The sequence below is a fragment of the Bombina bombina genome, chromosome 1 (genome assembly GCF_027579735.1).
Source record: "Bombina bombina isolate aBomBom1 chromosome 1, aBomBom1.pri, whole genome shotgun sequence".
Lineage (NCBI taxonomy): Eukaryota > Metazoa > Chordata > Amphibia > Anura > Bombinatoridae > Bombina > Bombina bombina.
Window position 1 is genome coordinate 474,127,176 of NC_069499.1, and position 19,679 is coordinate 474,146,854.

The following is a 19,679-nucleotide window of genomic DNA, read 5'->3' on the forward strand; positions in this document are numbered from 1 at the left end:
TTTTTTTGTTCTTTTTTTTTGTTGTTTTCGCAAGTCGAGTGTTTTTTTCCCCACTTTTTTTTCTCCATTGATTTCTATGTGGGGAACACATGCACACATACGTGAAAACTCCGCTTGCGGATACCGAGAAGCGCAAAAAGCATTTAGATAGAGAAAAAATTAGATTTACAGTGGCAATTGTAATCTCGCCCTATCTGTGTTATTAGTGTTATGCATTTGTTTGCCCTTAAACCATGCAGAAAATGAGCGGTGAATCTTTGTAAGTGTGGGACATTTTAGTAAACTCTCATATCAATATTATAATTAAAAAATATAAAAATTCAAGCAACCTTGAAGAGAACAGGAACCTGTAAAGTTCATTTTAGCAGCAAAGCATTTTGTTCTGTACTATTTGTTTTCTTAGCAATTCTTTTTGCACATTTTTTCCCATTTCTATAATGGAAAAGCCCACGTTTGGTTCCTCATAGACATAAATGATGTGTAAACAAACTTGCTCTCTATGCAAAGTTCCCAGTGTAGAGATGTGTTTGTGCTTAAACCGTGCATAAATATCAGTTCTCCAATCAGCACTTTTTGTTCCTAAACCTCTACATTCCGTGCTCTAAAGTACAAGGTTTTTAACAGCGTAAAACATGATTTTATCTCTCTTTTGCAAAAAAAAAAAAAAAAACACTAGGCTGGTTGTTAGCTTTGTGTGGTCAGCCAGACCAGTAGGCAGAAGTATACATCTCAAATATACTAAAATTAAGTTAGAAATATAAAATCTGCATAACATCCAAAACCATCATTAACACCAGATCAGCATAACCTATATATACACCTATAATTATCCTTTTAATTCATTGTCCAATTCATACTTTATTAATCTTTCTCACAGGCCCTTATTGCTGCTTTTGCAGTCTCAGGATATGCTTCTACATACCACAGAGCAGGAAGCAAACCTTTTAATCCTGTTCTCGGTGAGACTTATGAAAGTATAAGAGAGGACAAAGGCTTTCGATTTATATCAGAACAGGTAAAGTTATATTAATAACTATGAACATGTTCTCTCCACAATCTAGAATAATTTTATTATACACAATGGTATCAGTCTCAGGCCCTGGTCATCAAAAACGTTCCAGCATTTAGATAAACCCTTTATAATGTAATATATGGGTCTCTCTCATCCAGAACTTTACGTAGCTATATAAACAGCTCTTAAAGGGATATTGTGGTCAACATTTAAATGCACATAGATGAATTATATATTTGAATAGAAATATATTTGCAATATACATATGTTGGCAAAAATGCTTCTAGTAAAAGTTATCAAAGTTTTAGTATCAAAATTTTTCACTGCACGTGCATGTGAAGCACAGCTAGATATTCTCAGTGCACCAGCATTTTAAATTCTGCAGCTGCTCAGAGCACCAGTGGGGCTTGTATTTTGTCAGCAATTTACAAATTGTGTCTTTACCATATTGTTCAAGCACCTTAGGTTTTCTCAGCAAGTGCTGTGTTTAAAATGCTGGTGCATTTTGCATATGTAAATACACAGCTATAGCTTTTATTAGAAGCATTTTTGCTAATACAGTACATGTATTTTACAAAAATGCTTCTTTTCAAAACTGAAAGTCAACCACATGTGGATTCAAATTTTTGCTGGAATGTCCCTTTAAGCTGAAATTTGCCTTTCTAAATGTTTTTGAGGGACCTAGCAGTACTGACGAGACTTATATCATCTTGCTAGAGCGGAGAACTTTAGATTCTCGGGCCCTTGGTCTTGATGAAAAACGATGTCTAAAGAATAATTATCTCTTATAAGTTGAGAACATTTTATTGGGGTCAGGGCTGACAAAAAACAAAAAAGATTGGATGCTTTTGATAATAAGAGGAAAAACTGCCAATCCAAGAACTATACTTTCTATTATGAATGGTTCTGTGACATATTTTTAATAAAACATTTTTATTAAAATGTTTTTTTTTTAACAAAATAACATCAAGCCAATATATTGGGGCATATTTATCAAGCTCCGTATGGACAGAAATCAAGCTGATCAAATATGATCGGGTTGATCTACACCCCCTGCTAGCGGCCAATTGGCCTCGAATCTGCAGGAGGCGGCATTGCAGCACCAGCAGTTCACAAGAGTGTGCTGTCGGCATTTATCGATGTGCAGAAGACATGATACGCTACTTTGTATCATGTCCGCTCGCACATTGATAAATATGCCCCATAAACTTTAGAAACGAAAGATCAGAAACATATTGCTATGTTTATAGCTGGTTTTGTAATAAACATAATACTTGCCAATTATTTCCACAGCTATTTCATAGACATAGAAGCTGAATACCACAATATTCTCTAAACTAACAGTTCAATATTTTGTATCTTCAGATTATTCTTTTGAATGTAGATAAATAATAGTTGACAGCTAAAATGTCACATTTATCTTGATCTTCATGGTAAATTTGTTGCCAGTAATGAAAGGAATAGGAACCATAGTAATGTCTCTTTTTACCTGAAAGCAAACATATTAAAGGGACAGTCTAGTCAAAATTAAACTTTCATGATTCGTATAGGGCATGCAATTTTAAACAATTTTCCATTTTACTTTTATCATCAACCGCCTCTTATCTCAGTGCATTTTCACAGTTAGGCAGTACTAGTTCATGTGTGACATCTAAATAACTCCATGGGAGTGAGCACAATGTTAATTATGAGTTAGCACTGATTGGCTAAAATGCATGTCTGTCAAAAACACTGAGATAAGGGGCAGTCTGCAGAGGCTTACAAACAAGGCAATCACAGAGCTAATAAGTGTATTAATATCACAGTGTTGGTTATGCAAAACTGGGGAATGGATAATAAAGGTATTATCTGTCTTTTTAAACAATAACAATTTTCAAGTAGTCTGTCACTTTAAATAGTATGCTTGGTTATACTTTTTTATTCCATTTCTGTGTATACAGATTTGTTTGAATATACAGTATCTTGACAAATAAACTTAATAACATGATTATTATTTGCAGGTTAGCCATCACCCTCCAATTTCAGCCTGTCAATGTGAGTCAAAGAATTTTGTCTTCTGGCAAGGTACTGTATTTGTTTCAGAGCATATTTTAAATAAGGACTATGGAGCACACTGTTAATAAATAGACTATCAATGAACAGTATGTGATAGTAGACTAATGTATAAACTGTATGGTGGCTGAATAAAAAGAGTGGCTGCATGGTTAGTTAAATAAAGGGGAAATATACCAGTAGAGTTTATAAATTGAATGTCAATTTTCATTGTTTTTATCCCTCATAATTATTCCAAATGTGTCTATGAACCGCCACTTTTTTTTTTTCTAAAAAATAAATGCTTTTGTATATATTTATCTCACCAATTTGCTGCCGTTTACAAGCCCAACTCCTCCCAGCCGCTACTTTCTACTTCTCCTAAATGTGACGTATAGAGCGGTCCCACCCGCTCTATATGTAGTCTCCAATCGCGCTCCCGTGGACTTCATCAACAGCGCATGCGTTGAAAGGCGATATTGTTGACTAGCTACATAGTGTTCAATGAAAGAATACATTCATTGAATACTATCGTGGCATCGAGCGCAAAGACATATTTTTGAGCTCCTTAGATTTTCATAAAAGAAATCGCCTTGTAAGTATTAAAATAAATTTTTATATAGCACATGCGCGACCTGTGAACGCGTGTCTAAGCTGAGTAAAAGATTTCAGCTGTATCGCATGCGCATTACGAGCAAGTGACGTAGCAAAAAAGGGGGTTGTCCCCCCGGGGGAATCAATGATTGGGCTAAAGCAATGATCAGAATCTGTCACTCAAACAGCAAAGATGGCGGGCGGAGGAACATTACTGAAAACGAGCGGCTAATAAGGTAAATTTCAGGAAAAACAAAGTAATGCTTTGAAAATGATGAATTAAAGTTAATCTATTTTTCAATGACGATTACTGTGGCGTTCTCGGGAGAGGCTGACTTTACATTCACTTTAAGCTATAAGCGCTAGGGCCTGTTTTAGCATTTTTATTAGTGATATTTTTTCTGGGTTTCAAACTAAAATATGCCCTTTTTGACTGTCCTAGAATTTTAAATCAAATTAGCAGGTTTATTAATAAAATAGATTTAATGAACAATATGTGGGATGTGTAGCACTTTCATATTTAAAAATATTGGCCTAGATTACGAGTTTTGCTTTAGCCTTAAAAAGCAGTGTTGGCCGGTCCTAACGCTGCTTTTTAACGCTCGCTGGTATTACGAGTCTTAAAGGTACAGGTGTACCGCTCACTTTTTTGGCCAGACTCGGAAATACCGCAAATCCACTTACGTCAATTGCGTATCCTATATTTTCAATGGGACTTGCATAGCGCCGGTATTACGAGTCTTCCAAAAAGTGAGCAGTAGACCCTCTCCTGTCAAGCCTGGTACCGCATTTTAAAGTCAGTAGTTAAGAGTTTTACACTACAACGCTGTAGCATAAAACTCTTAACTAAAGTGCTAAAAAGTACACTAACACCCATAAACTACCTATTAACCCCTAAACCGAGGCCCCCCCACATTGCAAACACTAAAATAAAATTTTAACCCCTAATCTGCCGAACCGGACATCGCCACCACTTTAATAAATAAATTAATCCCTAAACTGCCACACTCCCGCATCGCAAACAGTTAAATATTATTAACCCCTAATCTGCCGTCCCTATCATCGCCGACACCTACCTACATTTATTAACCCCTAATCTGCTGCCCCCAACGTCGCCACCACTATATTAAAGTTATTAACCCCTAAATCTAAGTCTAACCCTAACCCCCCCTAACTTAAATATAATTTCTCCAACATTGGTGTGTCCGGTCCACGGCGCATCCTTACTTGTGGGATATTCTCTTCCCCAACAGGAAATGGCAAAGAGTCCCAGCAAAGCTGGTCACATGATCCCTCCTAGGCTCCGCCCACCCCAGTCATTCTCTTTGCCGTTGCACAGGCAACATCTCCACGGAGATGGTTAAGAGTTTTTTGGTGTTTAAATGTAGTTTTTATTCTTCTATCAAGTGTTTGTTATTTTAAAATAGTGCTGGTATGTACTATTTACTCTGAAACAGAAAAGGATGAAGATTTCTGTTTGTAAGAGGAAGATGATTTTAGCAGACAGTAACTAAAATCGATTGCTGTTTCCACATAGGACTGTTGAGATGAAGTAACTTCAGTTGGGGGAAACAGTTAGCAGACTTTTCTGCTTAAGGTATGACTAGCCATATTTCTAACAAGACTGTGTAATGCTGGAAGGCTGTCATTTCCCCTCATGGGGACCGGTAAGCCATTTTCTTAGTAAAAAACAAACAGAATAAAGGGCTTATTATGGGCTAAAAAACTGGTAGACATTTTTATGGGCTAAATCGATTGCTTTATTTGTGCATATTATTCAAATTTAGGCTAACAATTGACATTTATAATCTTGGGGAACGTTTATAAAAAACGGCAGGCACTGTATTGGACACCTTTTTCAGTCAGGGGGCCTTTCTAGTCATAGACTGAACCTCATTTTCGCGCCATTAATGCGCAGTTGTTTTTTGAGAGCAGGGCATGCAGATGCATGTGTGAGGATCTAAGAATCTCTGAAAAAGCTTTTAGAAGGCGTCATTTGGTATCGTATTCCCCTCAGGGCTTGGTTGGGTCTTAGCAAAGACTGTATCTGGGACTGTATAGGGGTTAAATTCCGGTTCCGTTATTTTAAGGGTTAAAGCTCTGAAATTTGGTGTGCAATACTTTTAAGGCTTTAAGACACTGTGGTGAAAATTTGGTAATTTTTGAACAATTCCTTCATACTTTTTCACATATTCAGTAATAAAGTGTTTTCTGTTTGAAATTTAAAGTGACAGTAACGGTTTTATTTTAAAACGTTTTTTGTGCTTTGTTGACAAGTTTAAGCCTGTTTAACATGTCTGTACCTTCAGATAAGCTATGTTCTATATGTATGAAAGCCAATGTGTCTCCCCATTTAAATTTATGTGATAATTGTGCCATAGCGTCCAAACAAAGTAAGGACAGTACTGCCACAAATAATGATATTGCCCAAGATGATTCCTCAAATGAGGGGAGTAAACATGATACTACATCATCTCCTACTGTGTCTACACCAGTTTTGCCCATGCAGGAGGCCCCTAGTACATCTAGTGCGCCAATACTTTTTACCATGCAACAATTAACGGCTGTAATGGATAACTCCATAGCAAATCTTTTATCCAAAATGCCTACTTATCAGAGAAAGCGCGATTGCTCTGTTTTAAACACTGAAGAGCAAGAGGACGCTGATGATAATTGTTCTGTCATACCCTCACACCAATCTGAAGGGGCCATGAGGGAGGTTTTGTCTGAGGGAGAAATTTCAGATTCAGGAAAAATTTCTCATCAAGCTGAACCTGATGTTGTGACATTTAAATTTAAATTAGAACATCTCCGCGCACTGCTTAAGGAGGTATTATCTACTCTGGATGATTGTGACAATTTGGTCATTCCAGAGAAATTATGCAAGATGGACAGGTTCCTAGAGGTTCCGGTGCCCCCCGACGCTTTTCCTATACCCAAGCGGGTGGCAGACTTAGGCCTAGATTTGGAGTTCGGCGGTAAAAGGGCTGTTAACGCTCCGCTGGCTTTTTTCTGGCCGCACCATAAATTTAACTCTGGTATCGAGAGTTTAATCAAATGCTGCGTTAGGCTCCAAAAAAGGAGCGTAGAGCATTTTTACCGCAAATGCAACTCTCGATACCAGAGTTGCTTACGGACGCGGCCGGCCTCAAAAACGTGCTCGTGCACGATTCTCCCATAGGAAACAATGGGGCTGTTTGAGCTGAAAAAAAACCTAACACCTGCAAAAAAGCAGCGTTCAGCTCCTAACGCAGCCCCATTGTTTCCTATGGGGAAACACTTCCTACGTCTGCACCTAACACCCTAACATGTACCCCGAGTCTAAACACCCCTAACCTTACACTTATTAACCCCTAATCTGCCGCCCCCGCTATCGCTGACCCCTGCATATTTTTTTTAACCCCTAATCTGCCGCTCCGTAAACCGCCGCAACCTACGTTATCCCTATGTACCCCTAATCTGCTGCCCTAACATCGCCGACCCCTATATTATATTTATTAACCCCTAATCTGCCCCCCTCAACGTCGCCGACACCTGCCTACACTTATTAACCCCTAATCTGCCGAGCGGACCTGAGCGCTACTATAATAAAGTTATTAACCCCTAATCCGCCTCACTAACCCTATCATAAATAGTATTAACCCCTAATCTGCCCTCCCTAACATCGCCGACACCTACCTTCAATTATTAACCCCTAATCTTCCGATCGGAGCTCACCGCTATTCTAATAAATGGATTAACCCCTAAAGCTAAGTCTAACACTAACACCCCCCTAAGTTAAATATAATTTTTATCTAACGAAATAAATTAACTCTTATTAAATAAATGATTCCTATTTCAAGCTAAATACTTACCTGTAAAATAAACCCTAATATAGCTACAATATAAATTATAATTATATTATAGCTATTTTAGGATTAATATTTATTTTACAGGCAACTTTGTAATTATTTTAACCAGGTACAATAGCTATTAAATAGTTAAGAACTATTTAATAGTTACCTAGTTAAAATAATAACAAATTTACCTGTAAAATAAATCCTAACCTAAGATATAATTAAACCTAACACTACCCTATCAATAAAATAATTAAATAAACTACCTACAATTACCTACAATTAACCTAACACTACACTATCAATAAATTAATTAAACACAATTCCTACAAATAAATACAATTAAATAAACTAGCTAAAGTACAAAAAATAAAAAAGAACTAAGTTACAGAAAATAAAAAAATATTTACAAACATAAGAAAAATATTACAACAATTTTAAACTAATTACACCTACTCTAAGCCCCCTAATAAAATAACAAAGCCCCCCAAAATAAAAAATTCCCTACCCTATTCTAAATTAAAAAAGTTACAAGCTCTTTTACCTTACCAGCCCTGAACAGGGCCCTTTGCGGGGCATGCCCCAAGAAGTTCAGCTCTTTTGCCTGTAAAAAAAAAACATACAATACCCCCCCCCCAACATTACAACCCACCACCCACATACCCCTAATCTAACCCAAACCCCCCTTAAATAAACCTAACACTAATCCCCTGAAGATCTTCCTACCTTGTCTTCACCATCCAGGTATCATCGATCCGTCCTGGCTCCAAGATCTTCATCCAACCCAAGCGGGGGTTGGCGATCCATAATCCGGTGCTGAAGAGGTCCAGAAGAGGCTCCAAAGTCTTCCTCCTATCCGGCAAGAAGAGGACATCCGGACCGGCAAACATCTTCTCCAAGCGGCATCTTCGATCTTCTTCCATCCGGAGCGAAGCGGCAGGATCCTGAAGACCTCCAGCGCGGAACATCCATCCGGACCGACGACTGAACGACGAATGACTGTTCCTTTAAGGGACGTCATCAGCCAATCAGAATCAAGTTCAATCCGATTGGCTGATCCAATCAGCCAATCAGATTGAGCTCGCATTCTATTGGCTGTTCCGATCAGCCAATAGAATGCAAGCTCAATCTGATTGGCTGATTGGATCGGCCAATCGGATTGAACTAGATTCTGATTGGCTGATTCCATCAGCCAATCAGAAAATTCCTACCTTAATTCCGATTGGCTGATAGAATCCTATCAGCCAATCGGAATTCGAGGGACGCCATCTTGGATGACGTCCCTTAAAGGAACAGTCATTCGTCGTTCAGTCGTCGGTCCGGATGGATGTTCCGCGCTGGAGGTCTTCAGGATCCTGCCGCTTCGCTCCGGATGGAAGAAGATCGAAGATGCCGCTTGGAGAAGATGTTTGCCGGTCCGGATGTCCTCTTCTTGCCGGATAGGAGGAAGACTTTGGAGCCTCTTCTGGACCTCTTCAGCACCGGATTATGGATCGCCAACCCCCGCTTGGGTTGGATGAAGATCTTGGAGCCAGGACGGATCGATGATACCTGGATGGTGAAGACAAGGTAGGAAGATCTTCAGGGGATTAGTGTTAGGTTTATTTAAGGGGGGTTTGGGTTAGATTAGGGGTATGTGGGTGGTGGGTTGTAATGTTGGGGGGGGGATATTGTATGTTTTTTTTTACAGGCAAAAGAGCTGAACTTCTTGGGGCATGCCCCGCAAAGGGCCCTGTTCAGGGCTGGTAAGGTAAAAGAGCTTGTAACTTTTTTAATTTAGAATAGGGTAGGGAATTTTTTATTTTGGGGGGCTTTGTTATTTTATTAGGGGGCTTAGAGTAGGTGTAATTAGTTTAAAATTGTTGTAATATTTTTCTTATGTTTGTAAATATTTTTTTATTTTCTGTAACTTAGTTCTTTTTTATTTTTTGTACTTTAGCTAGTTTATTTAATTGTATTTATTTGTAGGAATTGTATTTAATTTATTTATTGATAGTGTAGTGTTAGGTTAATTGTAGGTAATTGTAGGTAGTTTATTTAATTATTTTATTGATAGGGTAGTGTTAGGTTTAATTATATCTTAGGTTAGGATTTATTTTACAGGTAAATTTGTTATTATTTTAACTAGGTAACTATTAAATAGTTCTTAACTATTTAATAGCTATTGTACCTGGTTAAAATAATTACAAAGTTGCCTGTAAAATAAATATTAATCCTAAAATAGCTATAATATAATTATAATTTATACTGTAGCTATATTAGGATTTATTTTACAGGTAAGTATTTAGCTTTAAATAGGAATCATTTATTTAATAAGAGTTAATTTATTTCGTTAGATGTAAATTATATTTAACTTAGGGGGGTGTTAGTGTTAGGGTTAGACTTAGCTTTAGGGGTTAATCCATTTATTAGAATAGCGGTGAGCTCCGATCGGAAGATTAGGGGTTAATAATTGAAGGTAGGTGTCGGCGATGTTAGGGAGGGCAGATTAGGGGTTAATACTATTTATGATAGGGTTAGTGAGGCGGATTAGGGGTTAATAACTTTATTATAGTAGCGCTCAGGTCCGCTCGGCAGATTAGGAGTTAATAAGTGTAGGCAGGTGTCGGCGACGTTGTGGGGGGCAGATTAGGGGTTAATAAATATAATATAGGGGTCGGCGGTGTTAGGGGTAGCAGATTAGGGGTACATAGGGATAACGTAGGTGGCGGCGCTTTGCGGTCGGAAGATTAGGGGTTAATTATTTTAAGTAGCTGGCGGCGATGTTGTGGGGGGCAGGTTAGGGGTTAATAAATATAATACAGGGGTCGGCGGGGTTAGGGGCAGCAGATTAGGGGTACATAAATATAACGTAGGTGGCGGTCGGCAGATTAGGGGTTAAAAATTTTAATCGAGTGTCGGCGATGTGGGGGGGCCTCGGTTTAGGGGTACATAGGTAGTTTATGGGTGTTAGTGTACTTTAGGGTACAGTAGTTAAGAGCTTTATGAACCGGCGTTAGCCAGAAAGCTCTTAACTCCTGCTATTTTCAGGCGGCTGGAATCTTGTCGTTAGAGCTCTAACGCTCACTTCAGAAACGACTCTAAATACCGGCGTTAGAAAGATCCCATTGAAAAGATAGGCTACGCAAATGGCGTAGGGGGATCTGCGGTATGGAAAAGTCGCGGCTGAAAAGTGAGCGTTAGACCCTTTAATCACTGACTCCAAATACCAGCGGGCGGCCAAAACCAGCGTTAGGAGCCTCTAACGCTGGTTTTGACGGCTACCGCCGAACTCCAAATCTAGGCCATAGTAAATAAAGAGTGGGAAAAGCCCGGCATACCTTTTGTTCCTCCCCCTATATTTAAGAAATTATTTCCTATGGTCGACCCCAGAAAGGACTTATGGCAGACAGTCCCCAAGGTCGAGGGGGCAGTTTCTACTCTAAACAAACGCACTACTATTCCTATCGAAGATAGTTGTGCTTTCAAAGATCCTATGGATAAAAAATTGGAGGGTTTGCTTAAAAAGATTTTTGTACAGCAAGGCTACCTTCTACAACCAATTTCATGCATTGTTCCTGTCACTACGGCAGCGTGGTTCTGGTTCGAGGAACTAGAAAAGTCGCTCAGTAGAGAAACTCCATATGAGGAGGTTATGGACAGAGTTCACGCACTTAAATTGGCTAACTCTTTTATTTTAGATGCCGCTTTGCAATTAGCAAAATTAGCGGCGAAAAATTCAGGGTTTGCTATCGTGGCGCGCAGAGCGCTTTGGCTAAAGTCTTGGTCAGCGGATGTGTCATCCAAGACAAAATTGCTTAACATTCCTTTCAAAGGTAAAACTTTATTTGGACCTGATTTGAAAGAGATTATTTCAGACATCACTGGGGGAAAGGGCCACGCCCTTCCACAGGATAGGTCTTTTAAGGCTAAAAATAAGCCTAATTTTCGTCCCTTTCGCAGAAATGGACCAGCCTCTAATTCTGCATCCTCTAAGCAAGAGGGTAATGCCTCACAACCCAAACCAGCCTGGAAACCAATGCAAGGCTGGAACAAGGGTAAGCAGGCCAAGAAGCCTGCCACTGCTAACAAAACGGCATGAAGGAGTAGCCCCCGATCTGGGACCGGATCTGGCGGGGGGCAGACTCTCTCTCTTTGCTCAGGCTTGGGCAAGAGATGTTCAGGATCCTTGGGCGCTAGAAATAGTTTCTCAAGGTTATCTCCTGGAATTCAAGGAACTACCCCCAAGGGGAAGGTTCCACAAGTCTCACTTATCCTCAAACCAAATAAAGAGACAGGCATTCTTACATTGTGTAGAAGACCTGTTAAAGATGGGAGTGATACACCCAGTTCCAATAAAGGAACAAGGAATGGGATTTTATTCCAATCTGTTCATAGTTCCCAAAAAAGAGGGAACGTTCAGACCAATTCTGGATTTGAAGATCCTAAACAAATTTCTCAGGGTACCATCGTTCAAAATGGAAACTATTCGAACGATTCTACCCACCATCCAGGAAGGTCAATTTATGACTACCGTGGATCTAAAGGATGCGTACCTACATATCCCTATCCACAAGGAACATCATCAGTTCCTAAGGTTCGCTTTTCTGGACAAACATTACCAGTTTGTGGCTCTTCCATTTGGATTAGCCACTGCTCCAAGGATTTTCACAAAGGTGCTAGGGTCCCTTCTAGCGGTTCTAAGACCAAGGGGCATTGCAGTAGTACCTTACTTGGACGACATTCTAATACAAGCATCGTCCCTGTCAAAGGCAAAGGCTCATACGGACATCGTTCTAGCCTTTCTCACATCTCACGGATGGAAGGTGAACAAAGAAAAGTGTTCTCTGTCCCCGTCAACAAGAGTTCCCTTCTTGGGAACAATAATAGATTCCTTAGAAATGAGGATTTTTCTGACAGAGGTCAGAAAATCAAAACTTCTAAGCTCTTGTCAAGTACTTCATTCTGTTCCTCGTCCTTCCATAGCGCAGTGCATGGAAGTAATAGGATTGATGGTTGCAACAATGGACATAGTTCCTTTTGCACGAATTCATCTAAGACCATTACAACTGTGCATGCTCAAACAGTGGAATGGGGATTATACAGACTTGTCTCCAATGATTCAAGTAGATCAAAAGACCAGAGATTCACTCCGTTGGTGGCTGACCCTGGACCATCTGTCCCAGGGAATGAGTTTCCGCAGGCCAGAGTGGGTCATTGTCACGACCGACGCCAGTCTAGTGGGCTGGGGTGCGGTCTGGGAATCCCTGAAAGCTCAGGGTCTATGGTCTCGGGAAGAGTCTCTTCTCCCGATAAACATTCTGGAACTGAGAGCGATATTCAATGCTCTCAGAGCTTGGCCTCAACTAGCAAAGGCCAAATTCATAAGGTTCCAATCAGACAACATGACGACTGTTGCTTATATCAATCATCAAGGGGGAACAAAGAGTTCCCTGGCGATGAAAGAAGTGACCAAAATAATTCAATGGGCGGAGGCCACTTGTCTGCGATCCACATCCCAGGAGTGGAATTTGGGAAGCGGATTTTCTGAGTCGTCAGACATTTCATCCGGGGGAGTGGGAACTCCATCCGGAAATCTTTGCCCAAATAACTCAATTATGGGGCAATCCAGACATGGATCTGATGGCGTCTCGTCAGAACTTCAAGGTTCTTTGCTACGGGTCCAGATCCAGGGATCCCAAGGCGACTCTAGTAGATGCACTAGTAGCACCTTGGACTTTCAACCTAGCTTACGTATTCCCACCGTTTCCTCTCATTCCCAGGCTGGTAGCCAGGATCAATCAGGAGAGGGCCTCGGTGATCTTGATAGCTCCTGCGTGGCCACGCAGGACTTGGTATGCAGACCTGGTGAATATGTCATCGGCTCCACCATGGAAGCTACCTTTGAGACAGGACCTTCTTGTTCAAGGTCCATTCGAACACCCAAATCTGGTCTCCCTCCAACTGACTGCTTGGAGATTGAACGCTTGATTCTATCAAAGCGTGGGTTTTCAGATTCGGTGATAGATACTCTGGTTCAGGCCAGAAAACCTGTAACTAGAAAAATTTACCATAAAATATGGAAAAAATATATCTGTTGGTGTGAATCCAAAGGATTCCCATGGAATAAGATAAAAATTCCTAAGATTCTCTCCTTTCTTCAAGAAGGTTTGGAGAAAGGTTTATCTGCAAGTTCTCTAAAGGGACAGATCTCTGCTTTATCTGTCTTACTACACAAAAGACTGGCAGCTGTGCCAGATGTTCAAGCATTTGTTCAGGCTCTGGTTAGGATCAAGCCTGTTTACAGACCTTTGACTCCTCCCTGGAGTCTAAATCTAGTTCTTTCAGTTCTTCAAGGGGTTCCGTTTGAACCCTTACATTCCGTAGATATTAAGTTACTATCTTGGAAAGTTTTGTTTTTGGTTGCAATTTCTTCTGCTAGAAGAGTTTCAGAGTTATCTGCTCTGCAGTGTTCTCCTCCTTATCTGGTGTTCCATGCAGATAAGGTGGTTTTGCGTACTAAGCCTGGTTTTCTTCCTAAAGTTGTTTCTAACAAAAATATTAACCAGGAGATAGTTGTACCTTCTTTGTGTCCGAATCCAGTTTCAAAGAAGGAACGTTTGTTACACAATTTGGACGTTGTCCGTGCTCTAAAGTTCTATTTAGAGGCTACTAAAGATTTCAGACAAACATCTTCCTTGTTTGTTGTTTATTCTGGTAAAAGGAGAGGTCAAAAAGCGACTTCTACCTCTCTTTCCTTTTGGCTTAAAAGCATTATCCGTTTGGCTTATGAGACTGCCGGACGGTAGCCTCCTGAAAGAATCACAGCTCACTCCACTAGGGCTGTGGCTTCCACATGGGCCTTCAAGAACGAGGCTTCTGTTGACCAGATATGTAAGGAAGCGACTTGGTCTTCACTGCACACTTTTGCCAAATTTTACAAATTTGATACTTTTGCTTCTTCGGAGGCTATTTTTGGGAGAAAGGTTTTGCAAGCTGTGGTGCCTTCCGTTTAGGTGACCTGATTTGCTCCCTCCCTTCATCCGTGTCCTAAAGCTTTGGTATTGGTTCCCACAAGTAAGGATGATGCCGTGGACCGGACACACCAATGTTGGAGAAAACAGAATTTATGCTTACCTGATAAATTACTTTCTCCAACGGTGTGTCCGGTCCACGGCCCGCCCTGGTTTTTTAATCAGGTCTGATGAATTATTTTCTCTAACTACAGTCACCACGGTATCATATGGTTTCTCCTATATATATTTCCTCCTGTCCGTCGGTCGAATGACTGGGGTGGGCGGAGCCTAGGAGGGATCATGTGACCAGCTTTGCTGGGACTCTTTGCCATTTCCTGTTGGGGAAGAGAATATCCCACAAGTAAGGATGACGCCGTGGACCGGACACACCGTTGGAGAAAGTAATTTATCAGGTAAGCATAAATTCTGTTTTAAATAAATCTAAATAAAATTACTATCATTAACTAAATTATTCCTATTTAAAACTAAATACTTACCTGTAAAATAAACCCTAAGCTAGCTACAATATAACTAATAGTTACATTGTAGCTAGCTTAGGGTTTATTTTTATTTTACAGGCAACTTTGTATTTATTTTAACTAGGTACAATAGTTATTAAATAGTTATTAACTATTTAATAACTACCTAGTTAAAATAAAGACAAATTTACCTGTAAAATAAAACCTAACCTAAGTTACAATTACACCTAACACTACACTACAATTAAATTAATTAGCTAAATTAAATACAATTAATTACAATTAAATAAAATTATCTAAAGTACAAAACCCCCCCACTAAATTACAGAAAATAATAAAGAAATTACAAGATTTTTAAACTAATTACACCTAATCTAATCCCCCTAACAAAATAAAAAAAGTCCCACCAAAATAAGAAAAAGCCCTACCCTACACTAAATTACAAATAGCCCTTAAAAGGGCCTTTTTGCGGGGCATTGCCCCCAAAGTAATCAGCTCTTTTACCTGAAAAAAAAATTACAATCCCCCCCCCCCAACATTAAAACCCACCACCCACACAACCAACCCTACTCTAAAACCCACCCAATCCCCCCTTAAAAAAAACCTAACACTAACCCCCTGAAGATCACCTTACTGGGAGACGTCTTCACCCAACCAGACCGAAGTCCTCAACGAAGCCGGGAGAAGTCTTCATCCAAGTCGGGCGAAGTGGTCCTCCAGACGGGCAGAAGTCTTCATCCAGACGGCATCTTCTATCTTCATCCATCCGGCGCGAAGCGTGTCCATCTTCAAGACATCCGACGCGGAGCATCCTCTTCAAACGACAGCTAAACACAGAATAAAGGTTCCTTTAAATTACGTCATCCAAGATGGCGTCCCTTCAATTCCGATTGGCTGATAGAATTCTATCAGCCAATCGGAATTAAGGTAGAAAAAATCCTATTGGCTGATGCAATCAGCCAATAGGATTGAAGTTCAATCCTATTGGCTGATCCAATCAGCCAATAGCATTGAGCTGGCATTCTATTGGCTGTTCCAATCAGCCAATAGAATGCCAGTTCAATCCTATTGGCTGATTGCATCAGCCAATAGGATTTTTTCTACCTTAATTCCGATTGGCTGATAGAATTCTATTCCCCCTATTGATTCCTATGGGGAAATCGTGCATGAGCACATTTAGCCAGCTCACCGCTAACGTAAGCAGCGCTGATATTGAGGTGAGATGTGGAGCTAAATTTTGCTCTACGCTCACTTTTTTACGGTTAACGCCGGTTTTGTAAAAACCCGTAATACCAGCGCTGTCTGTAAGTGAGCGGTGAGCATAAACGGCTCGTTAGCACCGCACCCCTGTTAACGCAAAACTCATAATCTAGGCGATTATTTGTGAAAAAATAAAATAATTAGATCTAATGATTGAACAGATGAAAGGTGTTCAGATGGGTGAGGGATTAAGATTATAGACAAATACAGTGAATTAATACAATAGTAGTTTGCATAAAGCTTTTAAGGATTACTGGACAATTGCCGGAGATATATAGAGTGAAATTAAGAGAAGCAGTAGATTTTATTTAAATCAAATCGATTTTAATCACAATGTAAATAACTAGTCAGTAAGCTTTGATTTAATTCATGGTTTTGTACATAAAGGTTTAATAACTTTTCAGATTATTTTTCCAGTTATATCAGAAAATGACTGATTTAGTTATATAACATTTAAAGGGACAGTCAAGCCAAAAAAAAACTTTCATGATTTAAATAGAGCATGTAATTTTAAACAACTTTCCAATTTACCTTTATCGCCAATTTTGCTTTGTTCTCTTGGTATTCTTAGTTGAAAGCTAAACCTAGGAGGTTCATATGCTAATTTCTTAGACCTTGAAGACTGCCTCTAATCTGAATGCATTTTGACCACTAGAGGGCATTAGTTCATGAGTTTCGTATAGATAACATTGAGCACAAGCACGTGAAGTGATCTAGGAGTGAGCACTGATTGGCTAAAATGCAAGTCTGTCAAAAGAACTCAAATAAGGGGGCAGTCAGCAGAAGTTTAGATACAAGGTAAAAAGTGTATTATTATAACTGTGTTGGTTATGCAAAACTGGGGAATGGGTAATAAATGTATTATCTTTTTTTTTAAATAACAAAAATTCTGGTGTTGACTGTCCCTTTAAAGATGCATAGATAATTAGGTTACTCATTCATATTTGATAAACCTTTCAGCTGTTCTTTATTGGAAGGAGAAAAATAACCATTAGCTTAATAATAACAATTTAAATAGTTTTATTTAACTAAACAAACCAAAACAATAACATTATAGGTTTCACTTTAATTTTTACTGCTTGCCCCTCTTTCCTCACAATTAGGTCCTTGTGCAGATCTATTCCACTCCAAACAATCTTCTATTCATTAAGCTTCTTGAAACTTAGTAAGGGGTTGATTATGTGTACATAGAATTGCAGGGGAACAGTGGGATTCATAGGACAGTGATGTGAAAATGAAACTTTTCTCAACTTTTTCTCAATTTCTCAATTTTTATATTTTTATTTTAGAACATTATTGCTGTGAAGAAGAGGCATGTTATTTTTGCAGACACTAATTCACAATTGTGAGAACTTCAAAATCAAGAATATGTGATAATATCTTCTAAATAGAAAAAAATGTCCAAAATCATGTCTGGGAGAGCATGACATTGTGAATGGATTAATGGGGGCCGAATTATCAAGCTCCATACAGAGCTTGATGCCCCTTGTTATGAAGAACTTGTCCACCTGCTCTGAGGCCGCATACAGAAATCAACCTGATCGAATATGATCGGGTTGATTGACACCCTCTGCTAGATGCTGATTGGCTGTGAATCTGCAGGGGGCGGTATTGCACAAGCAGTTCACAAGAACTGCTGGTGCAATGATAAATGCCAACAGCGTATGCTGTCGGCATTTATCAATGTGCGGCGGACATGATACGCTACATCGTATCATGTCAGTTCGCACATTAATAAATAGGCCCCATGGAATTAATTTACCAAAAAATAAAAACTACAGTTATGAATCTACAGCCTCTTCCTACTTAATTAAAAAATATTCCTTATTTTATGATACATAACCTTTGGATTATAACGTATGTTAAATAGAAAGCTTTTTCCTCAAAAAGCATCTTATTTTAGAAAATCCTATTTAAATTTAAAAAAAATAATAATTTTAAATTTAAAAAATCTGGTTTAAATAAAATGAAAATCCGATGTTTTTTGTAATAATAAAAAAAAGCATTGAATTTTATCCACCCTGAAGAGAAACAAAAACTACTAGTACATGGTAAAATATTGTATTATTTCATATAACTGCTGAAGGTCAAATCTATCTAAAGTTAATAGATCTGTGTGATCTTTTTATTTCCAGATATTAGGTGGAAAAATAAATTTTGGGGCAAATCAATGGAAATACTGCCTTTTGGAACAGTGAATGTCACAATTCCAAAGTAAGTTGAATAACATTTATTTAATTCTGTCATATTTATTTACACTTCTAATGTTGCCAGTTGATACTTAAGGGTCAGAAAAGTTGTATTTAAAATGCATTGCATTTGGGGTCCTCAATACAACTAGTAGCATGTTTGTACAAAGGCTTCTGTTATATGTTATGATTGCTAGAATTATCATTTCCATCTAAAGGGGAGGAAAGTCCACAGCTTCATTCATTACTATTGGGAATTAAGAACCTGGCCACCAGGAGGAGGCAAAGACACCCCAGCCAAAGGCTTAAATACCTCCCCCACTTCCCTCATCCCCCAGTCATTCTTTGCCTTTCGTCCACGGATGCCAGTCTGCCAGGATGGGGAGCTGTTTGGGGTGCCTGGATGGCACAAGGAAAGTGGTCCAGGGAGGAATCCTTCTGATCAACATCCTAGAACTACGAGCAATCTACAATGCTCTGAAGGCTTGGCCTTCTTTGGGGTCGGTCAGTTTTATCAGATTCCAGACCGACAACATTACCTCGGTGGCTTACATCAACAATCAGGGGGGGGAGAGGAGCTCCCTCGCGATGCGGGAGGTGTCTTGGACTCTGGAGTGGGCGGAGTCCCACGACTGCTCGCTCTCAGCGATTCACATTCTGAGTGTGGACAACTTGGAAGCAGACTTTCTCAGCAGACAGTCCTTCCATCCAGGGAAATGGTCTCTTCACCCCGAAGTGTTTGCGGAGATTTGTCACAGATGGGGAACACCGGAGATAGATCTCATGGCCTCCAGACTCAATTGCAAACTACCTTGATACGAGTCAAGGTCCTGGATCCCCAGGCAGAGCTGCTAGATGCCTTAGTGGTTCCTTGGGGATTCAGCCTAGCTTACATTTCCTCCGTTACCACTTCTACCTCACATAGTGGCATGCATCAAACAGGAGCGGGCCTCGGCCATTCGGATTGCTCCTTTGTGGCCGCGGAGGATGTGGTTTGCGGATCTGGTGGGGATGTCATCCTCTCCGCCATGGAGGTTACCCTGTTGCAGGGATCTGCTGTCACAGGGCCCCTTTCAGCATCAAAATCTAGATTCTCTGAGGCTGACTGCGTAGGGATTGAACGCCTAGTCTTAGCTAAGAGAGGTTTTTCTGAAAGTGTGATTGATACTCTAATTCAGGTAAGGAAGCCAGTCACTCGTCGCATCTACCATAAGGTGTGGAGGACTTAGTTGTCCTGGTGTGAGAAGCATGGTATCCAGGATTCTGTCCTTTCTCCAAGACGT

At 39.7% G+C, this 19,679-nt stretch overlaps 1 protein-coding gene across 2 annotated transcripts in view; it reads left to right on the top strand.

Annotated features, from left to right (window-relative positions):
* The window catches only part of OSBPL6 (oxysterol binding protein like 6), a 664,468-nt gene that overhangs the window by 567,330 nt on the left and 77,459 nt on the right, over positions 1 to 19,679 (top strand). For both annotated transcript variants that reach the window (XM_053698504.1, XM_053698502.1), the window contains 3 exons: positions 878 to 1,015; positions 3,013 to 3,076; positions 18,343 to 18,421. In XM_053698504.1, coding sequence (XP_053554479.1) covers positions 878 to 1,015; positions 3,013 to 3,076; positions 18,343 to 18,421 — 281 coding nt within the window. The remainder of the gene's footprint in view (positions 1 to 877; positions 1,016 to 3,012; positions 3,077 to 18,342; positions 18,422 to 19,679) is intronic.